General features: G+C 54.8%; 6 protein-coding genes across 6 annotated transcripts; 3 read left to right on the top strand and 3 right to left on the bottom strand.

The window, feature by feature from the left end:
- Positions 1 to 51: 51 nt before the first annotated feature.
- On the bottom strand, positions 52 to 1,191 carry PHYSODRAFT_563134 (hypothetical protein; the record flags this gene model as incomplete). Its single annotated transcript, XM_009534360.1, has 3 exons — positions 816 to 1,191; positions 509 to 739; positions 52 to 428 (listed from the first exon to the last, which is right to left on the bottom strand). The coding sequence occupies exons 2-3, from the start codon at positions 729 to 731 to the stop codon at positions 52 to 54; spliced, it is 600 nt and encodes a 199-aa protein (XP_009532655.1). The 5' UTR covers positions 732 to 739; positions 816 to 1,191.
- A 178-nt stretch (positions 1,192 to 1,369) lies between these two features.
- PHYSODRAFT_515191 (hypothetical protein) lies at positions 1,370 to 5,642 on the top strand (the record flags this gene model as incomplete). Its single annotated transcript, XM_009534359.1, has 13 exons — positions 1,370 to 1,717; positions 1,754 to 2,323; positions 2,399 to 2,557; positions 2,635 to 2,729; positions 2,875 to 3,027; positions 3,275 to 3,488; positions 3,563 to 3,724; positions 3,789 to 3,866; positions 3,945 to 4,164; positions 4,219 to 4,466; positions 4,533 to 4,696; positions 4,759 to 4,840; positions 4,914 to 5,642. The coding sequence occupies 13 exons, from the start codon at positions 1,370 to 1,372 to the stop codon at positions 5,640 to 5,642; spliced, it is 3,222 nt and encodes a 1,073-aa protein (XP_009532654.1).
- An 861-nt stretch (positions 5,643 to 6,503) lies between these two features.
- PHYSODRAFT_514884 (hypothetical protein) lies at positions 6,504 to 8,558 on the bottom strand (the record flags this gene model as incomplete). The annotated part of the gene is made up of 1 exon (XM_009534358.1): positions 6,504 to 8,558. The coding sequence occupies one exon, from the start codon at positions 8,556 to 8,558 to the stop codon at positions 6,504 to 6,506; it is 2,055 nt and encodes a 684-aa protein (XP_009532653.1).
- Positions 8,559 to 10,138: 1,580 nt separating this feature from the next.
- On the bottom strand, positions 10,139 to 11,202 carry PHYSODRAFT_355199 (hypothetical protein). The gene is made up of 6 exons (XM_009534357.1): positions 11,129 to 11,202; positions 10,853 to 11,028; positions 10,701 to 10,764; positions 10,520 to 10,589; positions 10,350 to 10,434; positions 10,139 to 10,265 (listed from the first exon to the last, which is right to left on the bottom strand). The coding sequence occupies exons 1-6, from the start codon at positions 11,183 to 11,185 to the stop codon at positions 10,217 to 10,219; spliced, it is 501 nt and encodes a 166-aa protein (XP_009532652.1). The 5' UTR covers positions 11,186 to 11,202; the 3' UTR covers positions 10,139 to 10,216.
- Positions 11,203 to 11,310: 108 nt separating this feature from the next.
- Positions 11,311 to 11,838, top strand: PHYSODRAFT_440959 (hypothetical protein; the record flags this gene model as incomplete). Its single annotated transcript, XM_009534356.1, is given in 4 exon segments — positions 11,311 to 11,390; positions 11,407 to 11,426; positions 11,516 to 11,605; positions 11,666 to 11,838. Coding segments are annotated over 4 exon segments (363 nt in total), but the record flags the coding sequence as incomplete, so codon positions are not given.
- A 2,624-nt stretch (positions 11,839 to 14,462) lies between these two features.
- PHYSODRAFT_347369 (hypothetical protein) lies at positions 14,463 to 15,251 on the top strand (the record flags this gene model as incomplete). Its single annotated transcript, XM_009534355.1, has 4 exons — positions 14,463 to 14,504; positions 14,591 to 14,724; positions 14,753 to 14,844; positions 14,915 to 15,251. The coding sequence occupies 4 exons, from the start codon at positions 14,463 to 14,465 to the stop codon at positions 15,196 to 15,198; spliced, it is 552 nt and encodes a 183-aa protein (XP_009532650.1). The 3' UTR covers positions 15,199 to 15,251.
- Between the last annotated feature and the right edge of the window lie 2,820 nt (positions 15,252 to 18,071).

Genomic DNA, 18,071 nt, shown 5'->3' with positions numbered 1-18,071 from the left:
TGGTGAGCTCTACAAAAGAACGGAATCAAGCAAATAGTGTGTGCGGTAGTTTCAAGTCGCCTTTTCCTTTGCAACAGTGCGTTGTTTGCCGACGAACGTATCCATGCCATTCAGGCCCCCGCCCAACCGAACCACCACATCGTACAGAGGAACCGGCAGCATCCGAGAGAGAGCAGGGGCCCACGCCAGAGCGATTCCTCTCCAGCCCGAAAAACACGAAATCAGCAACTCGTCACCGCGCAGAATTGCTCGATAGATCGTGTCGACGACCTCAGACTCGGGCAGCATAGGAATGAAGAAGCGGGAGAGCTTCACAGCCCAATCATCCGCAGCCAAAACACCAGCAAACATGCCCGTGTCCACAGCAGCGGGACACACCAGCAGCGTTCGAACCGTCTTGACATTGTCGCGCCAAAGTTCCAACCTCACTTCATTCATAACAACAGCAACAACAAATCTTCAACTTAATACAAAAACAGCCAAAAAAAATTGTAGAACGCAAACTTACACGCTTCGTGGAAGGCGTTCACGGCAGCCTTGCTGGCGCAGTAGTCCGTCAACCCGGCGCTGCTCGTCATCCCCATGACCGAAGACAGCGTCACCAGCAGCGCCTCCGGGGCCTTCTTCATTGACGGGAGGGCGGCCTTCACCGTCCAAAAGTGCGCCAGCGTGTTCACCGCGAACGTCTTCTGGATCTGCTCAGGCGTCAAGTCCTGCAGCGACCGCCCCATCACGACGCCTAAAACCCCGCACAACACTCAGCCACTCGAACTCACCGCATATAACCTTCAAAGGACCCTCCTCCTCCTTCCTACCTGCACACACCGCATATAACCCCTCACTAAAGTTCTACCGACCTGCATTGTTCACCAGCACCCCAAGGTGCCTGGGTGCAACGTCCGCCACCACCCGAGCGATGCACTCGTCCACCGCCCTACAGTCCGACACGTCACACTCGTAGACAAACGCGACTTTGCTCTCGTTCTCCCGCAGCTGCAGCAGCTCCGTCCGCAGCTTGCGCAGCGCTTCCAGGTCCACGTCCAGCAGCGCCAGCGTCACGCCCTTCGCCTCCCCAAACACCTTCAGCGCCAGCCGACGCCCGATTCCACTCGCCGCGCCCGTGATAACCACGACCTTTCCATCCAACGAGAACCTCCGGCGGCGGCTAGCAACACCCGCAGCAGCTCCAGCCCCCAGCAGCAGCAGCACTGCAACCAGCACCCAGACCATCATCTTGTAAAACTGACTGGGGTTCACTATACCGTCATATCCACCAACCCCCATCCTTTACGACGAGCTGATTTCCACCAATCCCCGTTCTGCCTAGTGTAGCCATTCTATCCTGCACTTCAGTTGACCGGGAGCAGCCATGCCGTGCACCATCAAGATCCGGCTCGTGGAGGCGCGCGACATGCCCGTGGTGGACCGCGCGGCCAAGCTGGCGGACGCGTACGTGGGCATCACGTTCGCGAGCTTCGAGGCCAAGTCGTCCGTCTCCAAGAAGACGCTCAACCCCAAGTGGGACGAGGAGTTCCGCTTCGACGTGGCCGACGACTCGGTGCTGCAGTCGCAGCCCATCGAGTTCAAGCTCATGGACCACGACGTGTACACGACGGACGCCACCGTAGGCATCGTCTACGTGGACCTCAACTGCCTGCTCATGCGCGACGGCCACGTCATCCAGGGCTGGTTCCCCGTGTACGACACGCTCTTGGGGGTGCGCTGCGAGCTGAGCCTCGTCATCCGCCTGCAGTACTTCGGGGACGTGAACCCGTTCCGCGAGTCCTCGGCAGGCGTGCAGTTCTTCGGGCTGTCCACGCTGGACCCGAGTCTCTACCGCATTGAGTCCATGCTGGGCTTCGTGGAGGAGCTGGTGGTGCACGCCGACCCGGAGTATTCGTGGAGCGACAACTTCCGCACGTCCCGGAGGAGCAACGAGCACCGGCAGCTGCTGCTGTATAAGCTGTCGTCGCAGGTGGTGACGCTCGTGGGCAAGAAGGCGCTGGAGCTGGGCGGAAACGCCGTGCTGGCGTACAAGCAGTTCTTCGACGTGGAGGGGGACAGCGGGCTGGTGGCGAGGGCGTGCGGCACGGCGTGCTTCATTACGCCCGTGGGGAAGAACGAGCTCATGTCAGGGGAAGGAGGCGGCCAGCACCGCACGCACAGTGAGGACGGGCATGGACACGATGGAGAGCTGAGTGTGGATGTGGATGACATGACGGCGGGGGAGAGTGTGGAGGCGCTCGTGTCCCCGAGGTACTTCCCGAGGAGAGTGTTGAAGTCGTTGAAGGCTCCGGAGGCGTTTAATATCTCGGCACATGACGTGAGTTGGGTAAAAGTCGGAGAGGGTGAGGAGGGTTGGTGAACTGATTGGTGCGGTTTGGTTGTTGTACTGTAGGAGGTGCAATTGATCACGCTCAAGGTGTTTAACCCTGCAACGAGGATTCGTCTGGGTGGGATTGTCAGCGCCCGCTCGGTGAAGTACCTGGGCAAATTGGCGACAAAGTTGGCGGACCAGGAGACCAGAGATTCGTGGTGGCTTGAGCTGCGTGAAGAGGTTCGTTGACAAAGTGTTGTGTTGCCTGCTGCTCGACGTTCATGGGCTTGACGACTGTTTTTGTTGTTTTTGTGCAGATCCGGGCTCATGCACAGTCGCTGCAATGCCCCTTCGTTATCGGCTATACTGAGTCCTGCACGATCCATGACGATGTGTGTGTGATATCTGCCTCGTACGTTATCGCTACACCAGCTCATGTTGTGGGTATTCTACGAGCAAAACCTACATCTGACGCTTTGTGATATGAGCAGAGGAACCGCGGCAGTGATGAAAAATCCGCTTGAAGAGCGCCCCACCCGTCGAGACGTGGCTGTCAGCTATGATGGAGACGATGATGGTCCCGATTTACACGCAGCGTCATCGCCGATGCTGAACCTCCCTCTACCGGAGGTTCCCGCCTCGCTTGGTCGCCGCAGTCCCTCGTTCTCGTACATGGCGCACCCGCCTGTTCCTCCAAGAGCAAAGACAAGGTTTGGCCACCACGCAATTAAGTTGTGCTACAAAGTGGAATGCATTTACTAACGCGAGTTCGTTATGTGCGGCTATGATCAGGCGGAGCCGGGTGTCGAAATCCCCTTGTCTATTATGCCATATTCCTTACTCTCGATCGTTGGCACCGTTTTCGAAGTACGTTATCAAAACTGTTCCTGTGGTGCTTTCACTTTCTGGCTTGGATGTGCTCAACGTTGTTACTGAATTGTGAACGTGCGGTTGCAGCATGCGGATGGTTCGCTGCGGTGTATGTGGAAACAAATGGGTTCCTGAGATGATGATCGCATCTATTGAGCCTCCTGCTGGCCTCGCCATGATGGGAAAAGGAACATTCATTCAGGCGCGAGTATGTCGTCAGCGCAGGAAAGGAACGGGTGATGTTAACGCCACGATTGTGTCGGATGCTTTGCCATTCCTCGAATACGAGCTGTATCGACAGGTACGCAAGCGAAATAGATCACTAGTGCAGATTCGGCTTTATTGATCTTCACCTTGTGCTTGTCTTCTGCCCAGCTCATCGTGAAGATGCGAGTGCTTGGCGTAAATGCCGTATTCGCATTTGATTCGCAGATTCAAGTCGGAGGCTCGTTGATTGTCGGTGTCATTACTGGCACGGGCCTCTATCTTCCCGCTCTCCCTCCCCCACCAACGCTCCGAATCGAGCGAAACATAGATGTAAGCTGAAATCGCTTAATCATTTGATGAATCTTGGCTGACGCGTACATTTTCATTTGACTAGGTGAAAGACGATGAAGACCGACGCCTCGTCCAATTGCAAGCCCAAATTGAAGAGCTCAGTACGTTCAACAAGGACAGGGTGCGTAAAATACCTCGTGAGAGCACAACCCACCCCATTTATATAGATTCTTACGTGGTTTGTCGGAAATTCAAACAGCTCCATCGAGACCGGATATGCGTCGTCCAACCTGAGTATGAGTACTATGGCGGAAATCGACCTGCGCGCAATCAATTGCAGCCCAGTACTTCTCTGTCTTCGGATCAAGATGATGATAGCGGGAAGGGGTCCAAGCGTCCATTTCAGGTTGCTCAATCTCGATCGTCAGCACGACGCGCGCGTCGAAAGCGGTTGGCACAACCTTCTTCGGACGATAGCGGTGCTACTCAGCCGAGCGGCAGTGCGGAGAATACTCCCACACCAGAGGCTTCAGCTACACCAGATGCCGGCGGCACCACGACTCCCACTGCAGGCTCAGACACACCTCCCGCGCCAAGATCTCAGACTTCTCTCGACAACGACTCAAAGACACTCAGCTCGTCTTCCGAGTCAAGCTCCGAGTCGGAGGAAGAAGCGTTCGTCGATGGTTTTAGCGACTCCAAGGAGACATTCGTGCTTGAAATCGATGACGAGACGGACGAAGATCTCATGTCAGTGCTATTAGAGCAAGAACTGCCGGAGGTAAGTTAGCAGCTTGTGTATCTTGCACGCTGGCAGTGGTATGACGTCTAATAATTTGTGCTGCAGGGCATTTACATGTGCAACACGGATCGATTACCTGGAGACTTCACTCCTGGCGAGAATGTGCATCTGATTGTTTCGATGAAGCGAGTAGAATGGGACGAAGACCGTATGCGTGATACGCGTCTGAACGAGCTGCTGTCGGTTGTATTCAAGGAGCTTTTTGCCAGGTACATTGATTTTGTAGCGATTGCGTGTTGCTCGCCGGTTGCTCATTCGTTCCAATTGTTAGTCTGCTGTTCAAGGTGCGGTCGTACGCCCCCTGCGCTATCTGCGGCTTGAAGACACGAGTCGCGGTGGCCTCTGAAACTATGGTATGCAAAGGATTGTCTCTCTCTCTCTGCGTGGTATCCTCCGTAGCTAATCCTTGTTGTGTTTGACCCGCAGCTTGAGGTTGTTCTGAGTGGAATGGCCGTCCTGGAGAAGAACTGGGAAGACCCGCTTGACAACCTGCTGAACAACGCTGCGATGGCGCTGGAGATGGAAGAGCCCGACTCGCCAACCAAACCCTCGTCAGCTTCGCCAGCGGTGCACGACATTCCCCTCTCCGGTAAGAGCGGCAGCCCGTCCAAGCTCCACATTCAGATGCCGCCCCCGATTCGAAGCTTCTCGCACTTCCGCAACATCACCCCAGGCTCTGGTCGCGGCGGAATGGCGGCACCAGCTCCGTACGGTCGCGAATGGATCGAGTTGACTCCTCTTGGCTACATTCCTGGAGCTCACGTGACGCGCTACCTGGGCCGCGTGACGCTGCACTTCATAAAGGAGAGCTGGACGGTGCGTGAGAGCGGCGGTCTGGGAGCGTTCTACCACCTGTTCCTGAGCGAAGCCATCGCTATCGTGCGCGCCCACGTGCGGTCACTGGGCGGCAACGCCATGCTCACGTTCCGCCTCGTGCCCATCGAGTCCAGTCAGCTGTACCGCAACCAAGTGTACAACATGATCAGTATCACCGGTGACGTCGTGATGATCGAGCGCGAGGTGGACACCAACATCGCGTACCCGCCCAACCTCTGGGGATCCAAGTCCTCCCATGCAGCCGAGATCGACAAGCTCTCGTCACTCGACGACGCATTCGCCAGCGTCACCATCAAAGACTCGGACTTTGTCTCCTAAAATCTAAGGGATGATGAAAATGTAGCCATGTGGACGCACTTCAACAACGTTGGAAAAGAAAAAAAAGTTGCCTTTTAACTTTGTGAATTGATGAGGAAGAGAGAGAGAGAAGCCTTGGACGCAGGGGCGGGCGGCGGCCGAGGAGAAACAGTGGGACGGGCACAACGTCTCGTAGACATCGACAGCCCTCGCGGCGTCCTCCAACCGAGTTAGCAGGAGCTCGACACTCGGTACGTCGTTGTTATCAACGGCGCAGCACATCACGTAGTATATGAGGCGAGTCGGAGACGCTGGTGATCTTGGCCAATACCAGTCTCGTCAGCCGTCCTGTTGAATGTACGCGACGCAATTCGTCTTCGCCAAGTAAGTCCCTGTTCTCTTTCTCGTATATTTTTTCGTTGGTTACTGACTTTTGTATTATACAGCATCGCACAAGTCCACGCGATCGCCCGGTAGGATTAAAAGCAGAAGATTGCGGCTTTGTAGGCTTCCGACGGTCGCGAGTCTCTGGGTGCATGACTTCGGCGGCGGCGCAGTCAAAGATGGCTGGCGCAGGGTGCGGCTGGCGCAGATAAAAACTGCGGTCAAATGCTGGTTCGAGTGGTGAGAAGCAGATGCTAGCTTTGCTTTGCTCTTTCAAGTTGACGGACTGACTGACTGCTGCGTTGCGTTTAGTGAACCAAGTATGCATGACTGGCAACCACGCCCGGGGATTTACTGCACTCTCGGCTCACTCTCTCCACACTCACTTCGCTCTTTCACCCCGGTTAGCCTTCACGAACCACGAATTGGTGCGTTTCAGATACCACGAAGCCGTGAATTGTGGTCGACCTAACTCTGAATTCTCGAAGTCAAACTCTATTAAACCTCTGTATCTTCGCTATCTTCATCACTTTTATCCTGCAGTTCTATCGCAATGACATTCTGCGGCAGTGCCAGGTACTCCCTGCGTGTTCGTTCCGTCATGTTGTTGCCTGTGAGACAGAGCCACCCCAGCGTCGGCGTGATTAACCTCTTCGGCGCGTGCAGCCTGGCCGCCAGTACCGCCAGGGGCTCTTCCGTCATGCCGTTGTACGCCAAGCTAAGCTCCCGCAACGTCCGATTGGTTTCCAGAGCTCGCATGCAGGCCACAAGTCCCTCATTCCCAATGCGATTGTACGCCAGGTTGAGCCGCTCCAGCGTTGTATTCACCGACAAGCAGGCGAAGAACCGAGGCGCCTTCTTCGCGTCCAGCCCGGAGCGCGACAGGTCCAACGCCACTAGCGTCTTGTTGAATTTCAGCAGCTCCCCGAATCGAGCAGCAGCGTCTGTGTCGATTCGGTTGGCGCCGACATGTAGTATCCGCAGCGACCGATTAGAGTTGGCGAGTGCCTCAGCGATCCGCTGAGCTTGTTCGGAGCTGATGCCAGGACCTGCATCCAGCGCGTCGTCTGAGTCGGTGCCGCACATATTGAGGTGCTCCAGATGCTTGTTTCTCGCCAGCATGGACGCAAACGCTGCGGCACCACGCGCTCCCATCGTGTGGTGCTCGATGTCCAGCAAGTGCAGACTTTGGTTCACCTCAAGCGCGACTGCCAGCGCCTCAGCCCCCGCAGGCGACACGGTATTCCATCGCAAATGGAGTTCCCGCAGTGTGGCGGTGCGACGTAAACCCTCCGCTATAGCCACAACACCGCGCACTCGCAGCTCGTTCCCTCGTAAATCGAGCCTCTCGATGGACTTGTTGCGAGTCAATGCCTCTCGGAAGGCCATGACGCCATCGTCGCCCAGTTGTGTCCAGCTCAAGTTGAGATACGTGAGAGCGCTGCTCACTGCCAAGCACTCGGCCAGTGCCTGGCCTCCGGTAGGACCCAGCGGGTTGTTCTCCAGCTCCAGTGTGTGTAGAGTAGCGTGGTTACGCACTCCGTCAGCCAACGCTCGAGCTGCTGCACCGTCGATCATGCAGCTGTTGAGAGCCACACGACCGAGATGAAGGTGGTGCAACATCTTCTTGCCCAGGAACGCCGCCTCGTACAGCTCCAGCGGACGTCCAGACAGATTGACAGTCACCAGATCTCGATGGTCTTTCTCGTTTGCTGTCACGCCCACAATCGCTGCTGCCTTGGCGGAGCTCGACGTAGCAGGCAGACGCAGTTCATTGAGCTCCTGGGTGATTCGATTCACAGCAAGACACTTGGCGAGAACCCAAAAATCCAAGAAATGCTTGGACGCAACTGTGAACGCCATCATGTCGGGGACTTCCCCTGCTCGTCGGTTCCCACGCAGTTGCTGGACAGCGAACACTGTCTCGTGCAGCTTGATGGTCTCGAGTGTGCTGTTCAGAACCACGAGCTCTCCAAGACTCTCGCCGGCGTCAGGGAATAGACCCGTGTTGGATAAATCCACATCTCGAAGTGTAGGGCAGCGTCTAATGACGGACAGCAACCCCAATACCGCAGCTCTCCCCAATCCAGGGTTGTCGTGCAGATCAAGTGACAGCAGCATGGAGTTCCGAGGAATCAATCCCGCAATCACGAGTCCATCGAGCTCAACCAGTTCGCGATCCGCTAGATGTATCCATCTTGACGTCTTCATCTTGTCAATCGGAAGCATAGCTCGAGCGCCAGTAAGCCGAGCCACAGCAAAGCTCTCGTTTACGTGGCGGAGCGCCACAACAATCCTCTTGGCCGAGTCGTAGTCGAGATTCGCAAGATAATGGGTACCATCTTCAGCCAGATCGCGTCCGTAGACACAGAGTTCACGAAGAGCGAAGTTGTCTCTCAACGCTGACAGCAGCCCAAGCACAGCGTGTGGGCCCATCTGGTTCCACGAGAAATCGCAGCGCGTGAGCGTCTCGTTCTCGCGTAGCGCCCGCCCAAGTTCTTCAGCGCCTTGAGCTCCAAGGCGGTTGTCACGGAGATTCAGGTCGATCAGCATGGAGTCTGGACTGTCCTCCAGGGCGTCTGCAAGGTCGCGAGCGCCAGCTGCACCGATGCGATTGCCAACGAGACTCAAGTGAGTGAGCGCCGTATTCACGCGCAGAGCCGCAGCTAGAGCGCTCATGGCTGAGTCGTTGATCGCGACGTACTCAAGGGAGAGGGTCAACAGCGCTCGATTTACCCGGAGAGCTCGAAAGACTGCAATGGCCCCATAAGAGCCGATCTTGTGCTTGTCCGGGCCCTTCGTTACTCTCTTGATCTTCGTGACACTGGCGCTCTCTAATCCATCGCTCCCATTTGACTTCGGCTTGCCTCTGAACTTGAAATTAATCTTGAGCTTCAGCTTCAGTCTAACTGGACGCCTAGGTTTAGACGCGGGCTTAGGCTTGATAGTCTTCTTGCTCTTGTCCTTTGCACGTGAGGGGACTCGTTCGGATAGTTTCGCGATCCACTTGTACCTTGATTTCGGTTTCATCCGCTTCCGATGCCGAAGTCTCACGACCATGCTGATGAACCCGAGACGTCTGAGTTTGTGACGTCTCTTTCGCTTCGGTTTCCGTTGGGCTGGCGCAGGTATTAGCTGTGGAGGTGGCTGGCCTTGGCGAACTGTCAACGACCTCGTGCTGCAATTGAAGGCCAATCCGGCGTGTGCTAGGACCGAGATCTGCGTCGCTGAAATACTCGAAAGCTTCCGTTTCCGCTGCTTCTGCTGGTCGTCGAAAGCCAGACACCGAGCCGAGATGTTTTTCCGAAGACAAATAGTCGTGTACGTCAGGGATAGTCCGAGCTGGAAGCAGTCCCACCACCCAAACGACGGGATATCGTCAGGAACGACGTAGCTTCTCTCCATCTGACGGCACTGCTCCATGGTGGACAGCAGCTCAGACCGCTCCGTCGATGCATCAATCAAGAAAACGTGGTCGTGGGCGAGAGTGTTTTCGATTTCTGGCGAAAAGCTCACGCGCTTCTTCGCACGGGGTATCGACTCTGGCGTGGCTGGAACTTGCTCGACACTCACCACAGTTGGCTGCTGTGCTTGAAGACTGCTGTCTGCAGAAGCCGCGGTAGCCTCAGGAGGCACGAACTCAAAAATGCTTGACCGGAGATCCGCCACAGACTCGATCGACTGAATCCAGGCCACTTTCCGAGGCAAAGTTGCACCATTGTCACGCTCTCCATTGTTTTCGTGGCTGTCACCACTTGCATCGCCACTGTTAATGTCCTCAGCAGCACCTCCTTCAGACCGCACCAGTTCTGTTTGATGGAGCAGCTCGACTGTCGCCACCTCCGGCACTGCGTGGTCTCCATTGTTTGATGGCTCTACGAGACCTCCGTCGATGCTGCTGGCTTCGGGACCGCCCGGCGTGTTCATATGTGGCGGAGTGTTCTGCTACCTGGAGAAGTCGGTCATCTTTCACGCCAAACAGATTTGGAGACACCAAGTGACTCTTCAGCTTCTCCTCATAGGGCCGTCTCGATAGTAGCCGCCGAAGCTGCTGCTGCCTGCCCCCACAACCACCCACCCACAGATGACTATCTCCATCAAACGTAACACGACAAGCAATCCGTTCGCGGATGATCGTAGCAAGCGCAATCTATGACGTCCTTACATGATGCTGTTCAAGGAACAACAATTGAGTCTCTACCACGGTCTTCTCATTGAGAAACTGGATACGCGCGCTTGACGTGGATCTCTTCACGCGGTCTACAGCCAACCAGTGCCAAAATGTCAGTTCGGCTGTAACCCAGTTCAACACGCGCGTAATAAATCCACCCTTCTTTACTTTACCTGTCGTTCGCTCCCGTCGGCACCATGCCCATGCGCTGAATTACCTTCATACCAGACGAGATACGGCCAAACACCGTGTGCTTGCCTGCATACCATAAACACAAAAACACGACTGTCAACGACAAAAATTGCCGCTTTCACACACACTACGGATTTAAGCCCCTCCGCACCATCCAGCCATGGCGTCGGTGCCAGCGTGATGAAAAACTGGCTGCCATTAGTGTTTGGGCCTGAATTCGCCTACAAAAGCACCACAACAACCGACAACAAAATACCGGTCAGCCTTTCTCAAGCTCCTACTTCGAAGCACATAAATCCATCCACCATGGAGCAGTCTGAACAAATATTTACCATCGATAGCACACCGGCACCGGTGTGCTTGAGCTCCTTGGTGATCTCGTCGTCAAACTTGGCTCTGCAATACACAATACACAATACTGTGATCCTTCCGCATCGCAGCCATAATGGAAGACAGTCTCCACTGTGCGTCATGGCTACATTACCCGTAGATGGACTCTCCGCCGCGGCCCGTGCCCGTGGGGTCTCCTGCTTGGATCATAAAGTCCTTGATGATGCGGTGGAAGATGGTGTTGTTGTAGTAGCCACGGCGCGCCAGCTCCGCAATGTTCCAGCAGGTCCGGGGCGCGTGCTCCGTGTAGAGCTCCATGGTGAAGTCTCCCTGTTATTGTAGCCAATCGCACGCCATTTTAGCTCTAGATTTTTTCCATGCCACGTGAAGAGAGAGTAGATGCAGCAGAGTAGACAGCGAAGAAACGCACCACGGTCGTCTCGAACACGACGTGCGTCGGTGGCTTGGACGTCGCGGGCGCAGCCATTATTGCGTGCTCTAATGCTTTCCAATTGCGATTTTTGCATAAGAGGGTTCTTATAGAGAAATCTATGTTCGATACGTAAGTGTAGCCATTTCGATGTGCTGTGATCTGCAGTGCCGCCGCGGATACTGATAGCTTGTACTCTATTTCATCTAGGCTCAAGTGGGGTTTTTAGAGAAACGGCTCAGGCATTTGGTGTGTCAAAATCGTGATGTATTGTTAAGGTTAACATGTTGGTTCGTGAGTTGGCAGAAATGCGAGCTACATGCATCAAGCTACCCCAAACACCCCAAGAATGGGATACGATCGTCAATGGTTTTCGCCAAGTTCGAGGATTCCCGTTTTGCTGCGGAGCAATGGACGGCACTTTGATCGCAATCAATCGACCCCGAGACTTTGAAGGCTGGTACAATCGCAAAGGTAGTATTGTTGAGCGAGAAGCTTTTATTTTACCGCATTCTAAACTTTGTTGTTGCTTTTTAGGATTCCCTTCAGTCAATGTACAAGCGGTTTGTGACCACCGCAAAAGGTTCATTTCATTTGATGTGCGGCCGAGTTCTTGGAGCGACGCCAAGATATTTCAACATTCAAGTTTCGGCCGAAATATTGCCTGCATTCTACCCCGTGGACACCACGTTATAGCAGATTCCGGCTATGGTGTATCTCCAACAGTCATCACACCGTACTGTGAAAATGACGAAGGTGGTAAGCTCACCGCACTGCAAGCCAACTTCAACTTTTACCTATCTTCAACCCGAATGGCAATTGAAGGCGCCTTTGGGCTTTTGAAGGAACGCTTCAGAATGTTAAAGAAGCCACTCGAGGACCGCACACCAAGCGCGTCGGTGCGGATTATAGTGGCATGTATGGTGCTACATAATCTACTGATCGACTTTCAAGACACCACTCCCGTTTCCGTAGGTTTAGTAAATGCCGAAGACGAAACTGAAGAGGAGGTGGGCGAGGTGCAACGTCGTAACACGCGCGATCAAAAACTCTGTTCTTGCATTGCTCAGACGATATGGCCATGCCTTGGTTGGTACTCAGCTCAGTAGCTAGCAGCAGCCACGCTTCCTTCAAGGCTGCGTTGTTTTTGGCTTTGCTAAAGCGGGCGGCGTGCGCTTCGTAGCGCAGCGACATCAAGTCGTGCACCATCACGTTGGTCCATTCGAGCACTGCGTTAGGCTTCTTGTCAGCCGTGAGTGCCGTTCGTTTCTTTCTCGCTGTGCTTGACGATCGCTTGCCCTTCTGTTTAGCCTTGCTTCCACTGGTGACGGCGTTGTCTGCACCGCTGCCGGCCGCGGACACTGTCGGCGTGCTAGAAGCACCACCGGTAGGCTGAGATGTAGCCATGTTGTCTGCGCCAGACAAGCTGCTGTTCGCCAGCACGTTACCGGTAGCAACGAGACCAGCTGCCTGACTTCCAGCGTCTTCGTACTGGAGAGCTGTGGCGGAGCTCCCGGCGCGAGCCATCATCATGCTGTGGAGGAGGCCTTGGACCTGCAGCGGGCGAGCCCAAATGTCGTTGTAGCCAATGCATTCAGCGAGCGACGGCGCTTCGGCGAGCGCCTTTAGGCCGTCAGGGTCAGGGCTACTGGGGCGGGACATGCTACACGTGGGGGGGATGTTGAGCTTGGCGGCGACAGTGGAAATGTCGGGACGTGGGACTTTCGCCCTAGCTACTTCATTTCTTCACTAATACGCGCCAAGTGTGCACCACTTTGTTACGTTTCGAAAGGACTATCTGACCATGTTCTTCTTTCACTGTAGTTCGCGGTAGTTCCCGAGAGTTAGGGGCTTAAAAAATGCTTACAATTATCAAGTTTGACGGACGAGGGGTATCGTCCCGTTCGTCCCGGTCCCAGCTCCCGGGAACTTAAGAACGCGTCTTAGGCTAGACCAATTGTAGTTTTCCTTAAATTGCGGTCTTAGGGACAATCGAGAAGTTCATTTTGGGTAGGAGCCGAGGCTTGAAGTACTCGTGCGAAGCAGTACTGTGAGACACTAGCCCTGTGGGATGTGGAGGGCGAGCTGCGAGCTAGCGCCCTGCTGGATGTCGATCACTGGATCACTATCTAGCTTCCTGCAGAGGTAAAGTACAAGCAAGTACTTCAAGTACCAAGTACCAAGGATCAGCGGTACATGCATACAAGAATACATGGACGAAGAAGATAGCAGTAGATTCAGGCACGAGGACGTCTGAGCAACCCAGTTAGTTAAAGCTCATTAAGAAAGTCTAGCAATAGCGTACAGTTCGAGCAGCGTCGACGGTCCAGGGATCGACACCAGCAAGACACTCGCTCGCAAATTCAGACATTTGGGTTTTGTATTATAATCTCCAGCTCTACTTCAATAGCGGCTGCCCTCTATGATCTATCACGACATTTTATATCAGGATGAAGGGGGTCTAAAACTGGCTTGTTTCGTAGTGATATCATTTGGGTCTCGCCATCCAAACGGGATCGCTAGAGAAATCATACTGATTTCTGTTCGGTCTCGTTTAGATTCCGTAGGACCAAAACAGGACCAGGTCTGCATAAAACCTGTTTAAAACCTTACCTTCTGATTCAGATGACTGCCCAGTCGCCTGCATGACGGCAGCGTCAGTGATCACAAAAAAATACCAGTCAGCGTTAGTCTTATCAAACCAAGCAGCTCAAAAAATCTTTATCTGGAGCGTAGCTGACGAGACTTGGCAATTTTAAATACCACTACTGTGTAAGGTCGCCAAACCATAAAACAATCGGTTGCGCGAACATTCTGGGCTCATCTTTAATAACTGCTGCAAGAAACTTTCAGTCTTGCCAGTACTCAAACTGATATTTCAAAAAACATCGCAAATGCAATACAGTGATTCCGTGTTCGCGTACCCAAGACTGGGGCCTTCCGAGGGAAACCGATGCCTGCATTGCGTTCGCGTGAATTTGCGTTAACCGAAATTGTGACAATTTATCTTATGATCCCGCTCAAAAAGCCCACACAATTTGTTAAAGTTGGGTAACTTGTGTCGACGGTTCGTTTACGCCATACCATGACGGTGCCGACAGCGGCCTGCACCTGCCGACACTATCTATCATTGGTGGAAATGATGAATTTCTACGATTGGTCTAAACGGCAACATTTTAGCACTTCTTCCATTTTCATTTGCGTGGTCATGATCGCGGCGACCATGAGCGCAGCGACGCCCTAGCAGCACCGAGACCTTCGCTACGCCCCCTCCCCTCCAGGCCCGGAGTGCGTGCCTTGCCAGTCTTGCACAGGCTCGAGAGCGATCTCAAGGATGGCTCATCACCTCCGCAACCTGCTCACCGCCTCGCCGAGTGTGAGGGCACGTGCCCTCGCAGCCAGCCCAGGTCACCCAGGACAGGAAGGGCGAAGACGTCAGGCATCGGGGGAGGTGATCCCAAGAGCGCGGAGGACGACGGGCTGTCCAAGAGCACGGAGCACGGCTTGGAGATCAAGGGCACGAAGGACGGCAGAAACACCAAGGGCGCGACGGACGGCGGGGAGACCAAGAGCAAGAAGGGCGGCGAAGGCACCAAGTGCGCGGACGGCAAGAGCGAGGGGGAGGACGGCCGACAAAAAGTCTTCGCCTGGCGGCCGTTTCCACCCGCCCTCGCTGGACGACACGCGCATGAAGCAAGGACAAGATGAAGAAGAAGGTACCCAAGACAGAGAAGGTGTGAAGATCAGAGCAGCAGGCAGCAGACACAGCAGCACGCGGCGCTGCAGAGCCAGCTGAGGGGCCCGCAGCAGTAGCCGGCCTCGCCAAGCAGCACCAGCAGCAGCAGCAGTGCCAGCACCAGCACCAGCAGCGCGGCGACTGCGCGCCAACGGCTGCGAGTTTTCGAACCCTGGGGTGGCGAGGGGTACGCTCGCTGCTGTCAAGTTGGGGAGGCGGGGGACGTGGCATACCGCTTCTACTGGTGGTGCCACCGCCGCTGCCACCACCGCTGCGCGGTGAAGCGACGCTTTCTACTGGCGTGACGGTGCGTAGTGCTGTAGTGCACAAGTAGCCATTGCATTTATTGATTTAATAATGAATATATTGTTATAGATTTTAAATACCTGCTAGTTCATGTTTCGCTTTGATCTCTCTCAGTAGTCACTTGCATGTGTCGCTGGTGGCACCTCAGCTGCAGCGACAACAGCCCCATGAGCAACGCCTTACCTGAAGCCTCTTTGTGTCATCGCATGCGGGTAAGGCGTTGCCGAGAAAACTCGATCGAATTTGTGATGTAAGAAAATGCGCCATACAAAACGCTTCCAACAGGCAAACAAACGCAATACAAACTCAATGTGAAGTGTCGGCAGCAAGCAAAATATGTGTATAATCGCCTAATTACTTAACCTCACTATAGGTGGATAGCATATTTCGACAGCCTTGCCGACATTATACGTCGGCAGGAGTGTCGGCAACCCATAAACCTACCCCTAGCGCTGATGATTGAATAAAATACGATTCATCCGCCTCCTCATTCGACATTAATCGACGAGTTCCCAAGCTCAGTCCAAAACCCATCGAGCCAACTACATGGCTGTGTTCCCAATGACTTGACCAGAGTATGCCTAGATTATCCGATCCTAATCAGGGTAAAACCTCGAGGTTTTTCTTACTTGCGCCCCGCCGCGTGGCATTCTCTCTTCGCCACCGCCAAACAGAAGCTCACCCGACAAAGAGGAAGAACGCCCGCGCCCCGCCGCCCCAACTACGACCGCGAACGAGCCGGATACGCTGGCTGCTGGACATGGACACTCGAAGGATCTCTCTACCGGCAGGGCGGGCGTTATGCTGCCGGTTTAGAGAGCTAAAGGTGCGTGTGACCGCGGTGCCTGGCTGCCTCCTTTGAGTGCATCCGTGTGGACACTGCGCGTGTGTTTGAAGCTGTTTTCGCGATGTATCCACGTTGTACTGGTATGTCCGATTGGAAAGGCGCCCATGCATTAGCTGGGAGCATGCTGGTTCAATTCCAGCTGCCAGTTTTACATGAAAGATATGTACTGTGGTGTTAACTGAGCTATCCTATGTACCGCTAACCTCTTACTTGAAGTCTTTTGCTTGCCACAGGTGTGCAATGATCAACGGTACCACCGTTCCCTTTGCGCAAGATGTAGGCCGAGCAGATAGCGTCGAACGCAGCACGGTTCTCCACGCGCAGCTTGCGCCAGCGTTTCAGAAGCGATCCAGCAGTCTTGCAGCGACCCTTGTTGTCCAGGATCCCTAGCGCTTGATTCGTCTTCTTGTCCAGCTCCTCGGCAAGCGTTCACAGTGTCTGCTTCCAGAGGCGATACGATACGCCATCATGGTCCAGCGGCTGAGCAGGTATTGAGCTGTGGGCACCTGACGCAATTAACATAATGCATGCCTTGAGATCTGCTCGAGCAAATCGCTGCTTTTTGTTTGTTGCTGTGTTCCAAAGTTGCAGGACATACCAATTGTAGAAGCAACCGGCAAGCGTGTGCGCCTCCACGATGACGCTGCTGCTGTTTGTTGCCACCAGGGCAGTTGGCGGCGTGGAGCTCTCACTTGGTGCCTGGGCCCGTCCAGCTTGCACGTCCCTCTTCTCCTGCATCGCTACCAGCTTCGCCAAGGTCCGCTGCATCGCAGCAATAGAGGACAGCATCTGGATCACAGCCGACGCCAGGACAGCCGTGTCGCCGTCACAGCTCCCACCAAGTTGGGAAAAGTTCTCCGTCTCCCAGGCGGCTCGAAGCTGGTGTCCCCACCCGATGCATGTCGCCAGCATCAACCCAGAGCCGAGAGCGGTGTTGGTGGTGTCGAGGGCGATGTGGAAACGGTAGAGATAGTGTGACGTGTAGCCGATGGAAGCCTGCTCCTTCGCGACCGCTGCGGATACCTCCTCCAGATGTATGAGCAGCGAAGCCATCACAGCGTCCAGCACAAGATTGTCGACGTTGAGCGTCACGTCGGTGAAGCCACTCACAGTCCTGAAGAGCTGGGCCTTGAGCGACAGCAGCTGCGCGTACTCCAGCGCAGGCAAGACCTCTTGCAGCGTCTGGATCGACGGCGTCGCGCACGGAAGATGAGGGTCGTTGTAGCCAGCCAGCACTTTCCCAACGCTCTGGTCTTCGCGGGTCGTAGTGCCGACGTAGGCAAAAGCCTTCGTCAGCGAGTCCCGCAGTCAGGCCCCGCGCGTCGATATCCACTGGATGGCTAGCTTAGGCGATGCGTTGGCGTATGCAGCTGAGCCGCGTCGCAGAGAATGGCTTGATAGCCCAGCAGTCATGGCCGGCGGCAGCGGTGCGCTAGCCTTTGAAACGCGCTCAGTCACCTCCGTAATGACGTCGTTAATGTATTTGGATACATTTGGGCGACCGCGCACTCTCTTTGCAGTTGGTTCTTCTTTGGAGCTGGGCTTGTCTTCTAAATTGTTCCAGTACATGATCGCCTCGTCTTGACTGTAGGTTTTCTCCCCTGGTAGCTCAGACGATGCAACGTGGGGCGCCAGGGGAAAGATGTAGCTTGACGGTTCTGACGCCCCCACGAACCTCATGCCCAGTGCATGAAACATGCACTGCTCCAGTGAACTGCTGACTTGTAGATAGAGATCCCCTGGACGACCGATGTCTTGATGCGCGCCACATGTAGGAACAGCTTGCCCGACGAGGCGATGGAGAGTTGGGACTTTCTCGCAAAGCAAGTATCTATTGCACGGCCAAACGTGTGCCACATTAGTGTTAGAACAGTCGAGTCATGCAAACTTTTAAACCCAGATCCAACCCCCGCAACCGCAGTTTCCTGGACTAGAGTGCGCAGATCGCTCAGCGTACAGCCAGGAGCCTCCCCGGTCTGCACACCGGCAAGCAGATTTCGCTCGTCGATGGCCGCTGCCATCTTCTCGCGAATCTTGGCGATTCGCTTGCTGTC

The sequence above is a fragment of the Phytophthora sojae genome (assembly GCF_000149755.1).
Source record: "Phytophthora sojae unplaced genomic scaffold PHYSOscaffold_7, whole genome shotgun sequence".
In the NCBI taxonomy this organism is placed as follows: Eukaryota; Oomycota; class Peronosporomycetes; order Peronosporales; family Peronosporaceae; genus Phytophthora; species Phytophthora sojae.
This window is presented reverse-complemented; position numbering and strand designations above follow the sequence as displayed.